At 42.3% G+C, this 12,500-nt stretch overlaps 1 protein-coding gene across 1 annotated transcript in view; it reads left to right on the top strand.

Moving 5' to 3' along the window:
- otofa (otoferlin a) overlaps positions 1 to 12,500 on the top strand; it is a 210,617-nt gene that overhangs the window by 134,181 nt on the left and 63,936 nt on the right. The window contains exons 21-22 of the mRNA XM_063223364.1: positions 3,789 to 3,941; positions 9,012 to 9,201. Of these exons, the coding sequence (XP_063079434.1) occupies positions 3,789 to 3,941; positions 9,012 to 9,201 (343 nt within the window). The remainder of the gene's footprint in view (positions 1 to 3,788; positions 3,942 to 9,011; positions 9,202 to 12,500) is intronic.

The raw sequence follows: 12,500 nt of genomic DNA, 5'->3' as shown, positions 1-12,500 counted from the left end.
ATTTTTAGGTAACATGCCGGATACCGGATCCACTGCTTAAGATCCTGCCAGACCCGGACCCTGTGAAAAACTCTATTATCCTGACGGATCCGGAACCGGAACCGGATCCGGTGCATCTCTAGAAAATAACAAGTTATTTTAGGCAGCACCATTGAAACCCATTCATCCTCCACTTGTCCGTGATCACCATCAAACTTCAATACCACCTGAAGAAATGAAGTCATTCTGACTAGTTAAAGATTATCTGATACTATCAAGCATGATGAAACAATTACTAAGGAAACTACAATACTTAAAAAGTGCTTGATGCAGCAAAGTGTGAGTAGCACATGCATTTTGATAGTGATGAAAGTGTGAATGGCTGAAACATTTTAAGAACTTGTAACACTCTTGCAACAAGCAGCCCCATCTAAACCAATCTGCTAATCAGTGCCTGGCCTCACCTGAGTAGGGCTGTTATGCCATTATTCAATTACGGGCGTCACCTGCCAAGGGCCTGATGACTCTGGTCACATGGTACTCTTGCACCTGTATATAAATCTGGACTATCAACACTTCAGTTGCTTGCCTGCCTGCTGGCTGGCCTGCATGGCACAGCATAGCACTTGTTTGCCTACAAGCTTGCCTACAAGCTTGCTTACATGCTTGCACACTTTCCTCTTTGTGAAAGCTTGCTGTATGTGGCATCATTTGTGGCATTGTTGCATATAATGTGCCTGCTGCAAATTAGGCATTGCTTTGAGAGCTAGCTTGTAGTGCTGCTTGTTTGCTGTGCTACTTGGTGTAAAATATTTTTTTAAAGACTGACCAATGCTATATTCATCATTGGCTCATCAAGAGATACAGTAAAAAGCCCACCTTGCACACTATCATTGTAACATAGCACTGCGTACTCTGAAATTTTATTCATGCCCACACTTTCAAAGGACCACCGCAAACCATTTTCTCAATACAGCATAGCTCCATAGTATCATGCTCAAGGCACTCCAGTCATGGTGAACGATGGGAGGGTGGGGTGGTAACATGGCCAGGGTACCACAGTTATGGAGAATGATGGGTGGGGTGGGAAGTTGCCATGGCCATATTCATGACACACCATGGCCTGTCATCACACAGTACAATTCAACTCTTTAACTGAAATGTACTGTTATTTTTCCGTAGAGTACTGTTATTTAACAGTTCAATTGCTGCTGAAAAAATGTTATATACTGTGATACATTAAACAGCAATGAGCTGTATTTGATTTTTGGTGTGAAATAACAGTAGAATTACAGGTAAATATAATTGCCAGTAACTGCCGTTATTTTGCAGGGAAATTTTTTTAGAGTGCAGGTGAAGACACACACAGACATGCAGAGACTTTGATTGCTATCTGAAGAGGCAATATATAAAAAAAAAACATGCACACATGCATATGTACACGCATGCACGCACACGCACACGCACACGCACACACACACACACACACACACGCGCACGCACACGCACACACACACACACACACACACACACACACACACACACACACACACACACACACACACACACACACACACACACACACACACACACACACCTCTGCTCCTCCACTTTCACTCTCTAGTCTTACAGTACACACTGAACATTATTTGGCATAGCCAGTAGGCTTAACATAAACACACACACGCTCGCACATACACATACACATACACATACACATACATGCGCATACACATACACATACACATAAACATACACATACACATACCGTATATCACGTAAGTGAGTACAGCCCTCACATTTTTGCAGATTTGTGAGTATACCTTTTCATAGGAAAGCATTAAATAAATTTCACTTTGACACAATGATTAGTGACTTTTTAACAACATATATAACCACTTACATTTGTTGTTCACTCAGAAAAAAACAAAATACAGCCATTAATGTTTGAACATGTACCCACAAAAGTGAGTACACCCCAGATTAAAATCCGGTAGAGAAGGGGCCGTGTTGACTCGAATCGTTTCGAAATGAAAAGGGATTAAAAGGGAGGTCATTGATGTGCGTTTCAACCTTTCTTTGTATTGAACTTTTACATTTTGAGTGTGCCCCTGGCTTAAATAGATTGGTGTGAGATTTGAATGCAATCCTATGGAGAATATCATGATCTGCTTCAGTAGTCACAGTGCATGTTGACATGCATGTTTCTTTTAGGTGTAATTCAATTGTCATGTGGTCTGAAGAGACCAAGATAAACAAATTTACTTTAGATGGTGTCAAGCATGTGTGGTGGTAAACAAGTGAGTTTTACAGAAAAAGTTTATCCTCTCAATAGCCAAACATGGTAGTGGGACTGACATGGTTTGGGGATGCATGAATGCTGTCAACATTGGCAATCTGAATTACACCTAAAAGAAACATGCATGTCAACATGCACTGTGACTACTGAAGCAGATCATGATATTCTCCATAGGATTGCATTCAAATCTGGACTGGGATCAAAAAAATTCCTGGGCATTTTTGGGATATACGGGCCTTTACTACTGTAACACATTCACATTCGATTCGAGCCAACACGGCCCCTTCTCTACCGGAATCTAATCTGGGGTGTACTTTTGTGGGTACATGTTCAAACATTAATGGCTGTATTTTGTTTTTTCTGAGTGAACAATGTAAGCTGTTATATATGTTGTTAAAAGGTCAGTAATCATTGTGTCAAACTGAAAGTTCTTTAATGCTTTCCTATGAAAAGATATACTCACAAATCTGCAAAACTGTGAGGGGTGTGCTCACTTACGTGATATTGTACACATGCACATGCACATGGACATGCACATACACATACACATACACATACACATACACATACACATACACATACACATACACATACACACACATACACATACACATACACATACACATACACATACACATACACATACACATACACATACACATACACATACACATACACATATACACATACACATACATGCATTGCACATACTTACTGATTTATTCCTGCATTTGCATCATGTGCTGATGCCTAAGGCTGCTCTTCCACATGAGGGTAGACATCATAATATCGAAGAGAAATATATTCCCTCCTCATGTATTAATAACTGACCATTTACACAGTAAAGCAAGCGGTTATTTATTAATGTTTGTTTTTTTGTCATTATTGAAGTGTGTTTACTTTCTCTCTGTGTTTGGTCTTCCTCAGGCGGAAGTATTTAAATTGTTTGTTTGAATATGCTTGTTTGGCCGTTGGGAACACGTTGTTTATATATATATAACTTGTTGGTTTGATGTAGTGTTTGATGTGTGTGTGCCTGTGTGCGCTCATGTGTTTGCCTCCACAATGCATCATTGGTTCCCTCCAGTTTTTTTACTTGGAGCTGTGCATGATGAGGGAATTTCAATGAATTGCGCTTTTGCCCTGAAGGAAGCGTTGTGTGTGTGTGTGTGTGTGTGTGTGTGTGTGAGAAAGAGAGTGACTATTTTTATATACAGTATGTGCTCTGGTCTTGAATACGTAACAAGGGCTGCTTGTACCGTTTGATGTATTGTGTGTGTGTGTGTGTGTGTGTGTGTGTGTGTGTGTGTGTGTGTGTGTGTGTGTGTGTGTGTGTGTGTGTGTGTGCGTGTTGGTGTGGGCGTGCATGCGTGTGCGCATGTGTGCGTGTGTGTTTGTGTGTGTGTGTGTTTGTGTGTGTGTGTGTTTGTGTGTGTGCGTGCATGCGTGCGCGCATGTGTGCATGTGTGTGTGTGTGTGTGTGTGCACACGTGTGTCCTCTTATCCTCAGCCCCAGCACAGCATTCCTGACGTCTTCATTTGGATGCTGAGCAACACCAAGCGTGTGGCGTACGCCCGTGTGCCCTCCAAAGACATCCTGCACTCCATCGTGGGCGAGGAGACGGGCAAGGACTGTGCCAAAGTCAAGACCGTCTTCCTCCGGGCAAGTCTCACACTTCTATACCCGTCCTGTGAATGTCTGCTGCTCCCACCATACCCCATCTGCCATCCCTGTTACCCCACACTGTGAATTACCCTGAATACTAACCACAACAGTGTCTTTGCTGTAGAGCAGGGGTGGGAAACCTTTTTCATTCGAGGGACCACTTCAAATTCGATGAAGTCCTCCAAGGGGCCCGCACTGTGAACACAAACCATGATTTCCCCTGGCACTTGAGGCCTATATTGAAGACGGGCACCTTTACAAAAGACCCCACCTTCACTAGGTCCCCTGAAAATATGCTGCAACGTAATTGTATTGCAAATGTAATTTCAATTTATTTTTTATTTTTTAAATGTATTCATGTTTCATGTGAAACTGCGTAACATGAAAATTATGTCGGGGCAGATAAGACGGCCTCAAGGGCCGTAAATGGCCCCCGAGACATAGGTTCCCTGCCCCTGCTGTAGAGCTACACTGACTATTTTGCTGACACCATTTCTTACACCTGTGTGGACAGGTCTGGCAAGACCACTGAATCTCTGTGACAGTATTACCATTAGTAGCTCTCTCTGTCTCTCTCTTCAGTGGGGACAGATACCTTCACTCCCTCCCCCCACTCTCTCTCTTTCTCTCTCTCTCTCTCTATCGCTCTCTCTCTCTCTTTTCATCTCCCTCGGTCATCCTCTGCGGCAAGTTAATGACCTCAATGGTCCTTCCGCCAGCATCGTCTCTCAGTCTCACTCCATCCTAGTGGCCCTCAAGTGAACACTCTCTACATCTCTCTCTCTCTGTCTCTCTCTCTGCATCTCTCTCTCTCTCTCTCTCTCTCTCTCTCTCTCTCTCTCTCTCTCTCTCTCTCTCTCTCTCTCTCTCTCTCTCTCTCTCTCTCTCTCTCTCTCTGCATCACTCATCACTCTGAATCTCTCTCGCTCTGTCTCTGTCTGTCTCTCTCTCTCTCTCTCTCTCTCTCTCTCTCTCTCTCTCTCTCTCTCTCTCTCCCCATCAAGTCCCTTAATCCCACCTGTAATGGTTAGTATCCCCCATTTCTCTCCATCTCAGCCCCCTTATCTCCTATACTGCTATCTCTCTTCCCATCCTGACACACATACTGTACTACCACATATGCTGACAATCATATATCTCACAGTTATTTCACAGGACATATCTAAATCTGTCCCTACCACTCAGTAGTAGGTACTATTTCGTGACATTACGTTATCTCCAAATGTTACAGTGACCATCTCTGGTCAACCTACGCCACATCTCATTTTGTCTCGGCCTTACAGTCCTAAATCACACGGGATAATAGAGAGAACAGGAAATGGTAGGGGTGTAACGGTGTACAAAAATCACAGTTCGGTACGTTCCTCGGTTTCGGGGTCACTGTTCGGTGCATTTTCGGTACTGTATATGGGAACAAAATGGAAAAAAATATTCCTCAGCATGTTGTTTATTTCACCATTGTCAATATACAAACAAAAAAGGAAAATACATTCAAATTGCTACTTTTGGTTGGAGATTTCATCAGTGTAAGAAATAGCACTTTTCTCAAGGTATCATAAAGAACAAGCCTCTACACCTGCTTTTTCTTGCATTCTCTCTCAGTGATCTGCATATTAAAGAGCCACTTATGTAGTAGCTGCATAATGTAAAAAAACATGAACAGTGTAGCCTGTTACTCTACCTTTCGGGACAGCACTGTTCGGTTTGGTACAGGTCAGTTCGGTACAGGTCAGTTCGGTTCGTTACAAATACAATACATTGTACTTTTACAGGCCTAGGAAATGGTGAATAAGTGAGTGAAGGTGTGGTGTGGTGTGGTGTGGTGTGGTTTTAACGGAAACAAAACATCTGGCTGTCTTGCTAACCCTGGATTAAAATTCAGGAATTACACCCGAGAGTGCTGCTTTTTTACTAAATATGAACTTTGCTGTTTGCTCGCACCCGAAGACCTTGTAAGAAATATTTCGGATTTGAGTGCACTCTCTAAAAAAGACTGGTGTGGTGCCATGCAATGTCCAGTGTGTGGCCCCAGGGCTGGCCGTCACATACAGTAAATGACTGCAAATGAGTCAGACGCGGCTTCTCGAGTTTATGACATAGGTGCCTTAACCAGCTGTGTTACGATGTCCCATCATCACATTGTGTGTGTGTGTGTGTGTGTGTGTGTGTGTGTGTGTGTGTGTGTGTGTGTGCGTACTAGCGCGTGTGCGTGTGTGTCATGTCTGTGCGTGCATGTGTTGGAATGGTCCCAGCTGGCCTCTCCACTGCAGGTCCAGGCAGCTGCCACAGTTCTACCTGGCCAGTTAATGTGGGTGGCACGCTGGCAGCCTGACGCTGAGTGCGCCTGGCAAGCTCACACCATCTGTGTCACCATCAAGCCTGACAAACAACGTCACGGCTTCACAGCCATGGAGTCTAGAGCTCAGAGTGTCCTTCCTGCCATTCCTCCACTTGAGGAACTCTTAACAAAAATGCAATACAAGCCATGTTAAAAGCAATTTTCATAAATCCTTTTTTAAGATGTGATGTTGAATACAGCATCAGTAAAAATAGAGGTGGCTTAATATTATTTTATATTTCCTCGCCAAATTGAAACTGATTTATATTAACTGAGGAGCACATAAAAACAATCCTGATAGAAAAAAATAGATAGGGCCTACGTTTATTGCGTTTTGGAAAAGAGCTCTTCACTTGTTCCAGAGGCAGCCTCTGGCTTGTCTGATAAATTGTCTTAATGTGTCTCAGGCATCTGTAATGAAAAACACCCAGCTCACAGCTTCTCTCCTTGCTTATCCTATATGGTATCCTAAATTCCTTCCCTATGGTACGGTATGTGCGAGTCAGTGTTGGACGTGATGAATTGGTGGCAGCCATGGCCTAGTGGTTAGAGAGTTGGTCTTTCAATCTAGGGGTTGCAGGTTCGAATCCCCCCTGACCTCTCCCTACATCTCCATCCATGACTGAAGTGCCCTTGAGCAAGGCACCTAACCCCACATTGCTCCAGGGACTGTAACCAATACCCTGAAAAGTAATAACTGTAAGTCGCTTTGAATAAATGAAAGCGTCAGCTAAGTGCAATGTAATGTAATGTAATGTAATGTAATAGATTCCAGAGAAGAACACTGACGTAAAGTGTATTAGTCTTACTGCTTCTAAAGCACACATAAGAGTTGTGCTAGTTAGTTATGCCCACACCTGAGGCAGATATTTAGTTTTACCCTGCTGTGGACTGTTGTTTTCTCTCTGGGAAATCTCTTGAGTACAACAGTGATGAAGATCAAGCGAGTGTCTTCTTGGGATTCAGCCTATTGCTAAGACCACCTTTAATAAACAGGTCGCTCTGTACAAATGAGTATTTAAGACCAAGGGCGCCGGAACAAGTTTTAAAGTGATGGTGCTTTTTTTCTTGATTCTTAATAATATTACTGTGGCTGCACTCCACACATTTGTCTGCAGTAAAAGTTGAGGAGGCCTCGTTTAGGGAGCCCCAAAAGAGGGCATGCCAATGCACCACTGCATCCCCCTTCCCGGCAACTATTTTTCAGACTGGCCTTTAAGATGATGGTCCTCAGTGAAATCATTTGGAGTTTTATGGTTATGTGCATCGCCAACTTGACTCGCTTGATTTTTGTGTGTTGTTTTTTTGCTTTTGAAAAAGCAAAATCGGCACTGTAGCAAAAAAATAAATAAAAATCTGGTCCTAGTATCTGTTAAGAGCCACTTCTTGCCCATGGGAAGGAGATCTATGCTTGTGTGTTTCTGTTGTCCAGTTCTGTTACTTTTTTCTTTTAGATTACAGAAATGGGAGTCTATGTCTCTGCTGTTTTGTAGTGCTGACTGTTGCCTTCTGGCTGTGTTTTATATTGGCCACCCTTGGCCTTTATTAAATGAGTTGTTTATGTTTGTATTAGCTGCCCTACAACAAACACTCTGGACCCAGTAATTTTAATGAACTACTTCTTGTCTGTGGACAGAAGATATAAAAAACAGTTTGTTGATGTTGTCTGTTTCTTTGACTGTTTGTTTATCTGTTTGTACTGTAGCTAGACGTCTGTAATTCTGCTGCTCATTTTAGTAACTTGCATTCTGGCTTTTCGAAGAAAATCGCAGCTAAATGTATTTCCATTTCTTTCACTATTGTGGTTTTAAGACATTTTGCAGATATCTGTGTTTCGGCTATCCATTTGTGTTACTGTGTTTTGAAGATGATCTCAGCTAGACATGTTCGTTTCATTCTTTTGTCCCATTTCTTCAACTATATATTTGCAGTTCATAAAACATTGAAGTCGCTGTGATTCTAATTGCTCTCTCAAACAAACCGGCTTAGCTGAGATATTATTAAAAACACAGCAGAATGTTATAGTCAGTGATACAGATAAACTTTGACAGTATGTCTACATATAGCAAATAGATAGCAGTAAAAGAAATAAATACACAAAAGAATGGAAAAAACGCCTTAGCTGAGATGTGCTTCAGAACACAGCTATTCTTTTGTCCATTCTTTTACTACTATATGTATTTGCTGGTCGTCGATATACATCTATCTGTATTATTGACTATTGTATTCTGGCTGATGTGTGTTTACAGCTTCCAAGTACCTGTAAGAAGTGCTTTGGGCCTGCAGGCTGGACGTCGCAGGCCAATTCTGTTGTCCATTTCTTTTACTTTGTTTTCTTTGATCTATTTTCATTTCATAGAAATGCAGTGTGATTCTATTATTTGTGTTAAGCCTACTGACTTGCATTCTGACTGTGTGTTGAAGAAGATCTTATCTACGCTAAGCCTGTTAGTTTTTTTCTGTCGGCATCTTATTATGGCCGTTTGTTTAGTTTTTAGATGCGTCCTAGCATCTCTATAAGAGGGCATGTCCGTCCGTCGGTTGGTCGGTCGGTCTGTCCATCTCAAACGCATTCTTTCAATTGACACTCCCTCCTGTGTCCACAAAGCGGCAGTGCATCGATGGACACATCTTTGTCCACCTGTCGGACTTGTTAAACAGAAAGAAGCCTGTGATTCTGCAGCCCATTTATGTTAGTGACTCCTCCCTGGCTTTGTATGTGTGTTTAGCTGCCAGGTAAGAAGGGCTTTGGGCCTGCAGGCTGGACGGTGCAGGCCAAGCTGGAGGTCTACCTGTGGCTGGGCCTCAACAAGCAGCGCAAGGACTTCCTCAGCGGCCTGCCCAGCGGCTACGAGGAGAACAAGGCCGACAAGACCACCGGCCTGCCCTCCGTGCCCCCCATCAGCCTGGTCTACAGCAGTAAGTATGCATACTTTTAGGCAAGTGTGCAAAAGTATAGCCTCGCGCGCCATCCTTCATACTTCCGCCAAGAGACTTGACTCCATACTAGGTCTGGTAACTGTTTTCTGTGGAGCGATGTTGAGCGGTAGGATTTGGCCGATGTTCTGACAAACGGTCCTACATTGTAATTTTATCCTATGGTAGGATGTTCTGTCAGACATGTCTGTAAAATGGTCCTACATCGCCAAAGATAGACGTCAGACATGTCTGTTCAGCAACTTATTCTGATTTTTCCGAAAATGTCCGTCCCGCTTCCTGCAATCGCATCAGATCAAACAACCTCCAGACCATGAATACAAAATTAAATGTTAGTATTATGGGATGGTCTGGACCAGGCTAGCAAAAGTAAGCACTGCTCATTACCCGTCAGCAACTTACTAGGTTTCCAATGGGAATTTGCATAGAAACCAATGAAGTTGCTACCTTAGTTAGCTACGATGTTGTCGAGAAACACACTGCTGGTGTACAGCAAGTGTGAGTTTTTATGATCCATTAGGTTAGTGTACAGCAGAAAGTATAGTACATATTACTCATAAGGTTAGTTTACAACCGTAAACTTGCATTAATCATTAGGCAAGAGTGCAGATTAGTGTACAGCAGTAGGCTACTGTAAGTGTGCATTGCTGATTCAGTGTTTAAAAGTAAGTGTTGCTCATTAACGTGGTGTACCACCATACGTTTTTGTTCCTCATTAGCCTGGTGTACAGCAATAAGTACACTGTAACAAATAGCTGTTAATTTACGGCAATTCTGCAACAGCATTCTACTGTTTTTCGAAAAAACAGACAACTACTGTGAAAATATTACTTAGAGTCACATATTGAGCATAAACAGTAAGTACTGCACAATAGCAGTATTCGCCGTTGTGGAAAAAACTAGAGATGCACCGGATGCTGATTTTTAGGATCCTGCCGGATACCAGATCCACTGCTTAAGATCCTGCCGGATCCGGAACCGGATACCGGATCCTACAAAAGGGTTGAAACATATAGTCTACTCGCACACGTGGGCCCTTTTTAATACGTTCACGTGGGCCCTTTTTATTACGTTGGCGCAAACTATTTTTTTAGACTCATTGGCTTATTGCCACACTGCCTTCAATAGCCGCTTCCAAAGGGATTTCACTCCTTGCAGTGATTGGGGTTGTGAAAGACTGAAAAGCCTAGGCTAGACATGCACCAGACCCTGATTTTTAGGTAACATGCCGGATACCGGATCCACTGCTTAAGATCCTGCCGGACCCGGATTCTGTGAAAAACTCTATTATCCTGACGGATCCGGAACCGGAACCGGAACCGGATCCAGTGCATCTCTAGAAAATAACAAGTTATTTTAGGCAGCACCATTGAAACCCATTCATCCTCCACTTGTCCGTGATCACCATCAAACTTCAATACCACCTGAAGAACTGAAGTCATTCTGACTGGTTAAAGATTATCTGATACTATCAAGCATGATGAAACAATTTCTAAGGAAACTACAATACTTAAAAGTGCTTGATGCAGCAAAGTGTGAGTAGCACATGCATTTTGATAGTGATGAAAGTGTAAATGGCTGAAACATTTTAAGAACTTGTTACACTCTTGCAACAAGCAGCCCCATTAAACCAATCTGCTAATCAGTGCCTGGCCTCACCTGAGTAGGGCTGTTATGCCATTATTCAATTACGGGCGTCACCTTCCAAGGGCCTGATGACTCTGGTCACATGGTACTCTTGCACCTGTATATAAATCTGGACTATCAACACTTTAGTTGCTTGCCTGCCTGCTGGCTGGCCTGCATGGCACAGCATAGCACTTGTTTGCCTACAAGCTTGCCTACAAGCTTGCTTACATGCTTGCACACTTTCCTCTTTGTGAAAGCTTGCTGTATGTGGCATCATTTGTGGCATTGTTGCATATAATGTGCCTGCTGCAAAGACGGCATTGCTTTGAGAGCTAGCTTGTAGTGCTGCTTGTTTGCTGTGCTACTTGGTGCAAAATAATTTTTTAAAGACTGACCAATGCTATATTCATCATTGGCTCATCAAGAGATACAGTAAAAAGCCCACCTTGCACACTATCATTGTAACATAGCACTGCGTACTCTGAAATTTTATTCATGCCCACACTTTCAAAGGACCACCGCAAACCATTTTCTCAATACAGCATAGCGGCATAGTATCATGCTCAAGGCACTCCAGTCATGGTGAACGATGGGAGGGTGGGGTGGTAACATGGCCAGGGTACCACAGTTATGGAGAATGATGGGTGGGGTGGGAAGTTGCCATGGCCATATTCATGAATACAACTATGACCCAGTATTTGCCTGTCATCACACAGTACAATTCAACTTTTTTAACTGGAATGTACTGTTATTTTACTTATACTACTGCATAAATATTGTAGAGCACTTTTAGTTTAACAATACTAATACTGTGAACGTTCTGTAGAGTACTGTTATTTAACAGTTCAATTGCTGCTGAAAAAATGTTATATACTGTGATACATTAAACAGCAATGAGCTGTATTTGATTTTTGGTGTGGAATAACAGTAGAATTACAGGTAAATATAATTGCCAGTAACTGCCGTTATTTTGCAGGGAAATTTTCTTAGAGTGTATTGTATGCATTACTCATAGGGTTAGTGGACAATATTAAACATGCATTCCCCTTTATACATCAATACAGGGCTGTGTTTCTCGAAAGCGTAGTTGTTAGCCAGTTAGGAACTTGGGTAGTTGACTAGTATGGGAAATTGCATTGCAACCAATAGGCCTAAATTAGCCAACTTAGTTAGCAACTATGATTTCAAGAAATGCACCCCATGTTTGAGTACAGCGCACTGTAAGTATAAATTACCCATTAGGTTAATGTTCAAAAATTAGTGTACTCATTTGCACGGTACACAGCAATACGTTTGTATTGCCCATTAGCCTGGTGCCAGCAGAAGAGGTACCCATTGGTTTAGTTTCCAGTAAACATGCATTAATCCTTATATAGAACATGAGTACACATTTGTAAGTACAGTAGCCCCTGCATTATTCATTAAGTTAGTGTACAAAAGTAAGTATTAGTCATTACCATGGTGTAAAGCAATTAGTGTTTATTACCAACTGGCATTGTGTAAAAGCCATATGTACAGTACCCATTACTATTTAGAGTACAACAGTAAGTATGCATTATCCATTAGGTTAGTATAGCAGTAAGTACCACCAGTGAGTATACATCACCAGTCAGTCTATGGTACAACACTACTCTATGTTTGCATCTGCCATC

Source organism: Engraulis encrasicolus, chromosome 18 (assembly GCF_034702125.1).
Source record: "Engraulis encrasicolus isolate BLACKSEA-1 chromosome 18, IST_EnEncr_1.0, whole genome shotgun sequence".
NCBI classification, from domain to species: Eukaryota; Metazoa; Chordata; class Actinopteri; order Clupeiformes; family Engraulidae; genus Engraulis; species Engraulis encrasicolus.
This window is presented reverse-complemented; position numbering and strand designations above follow the sequence as displayed.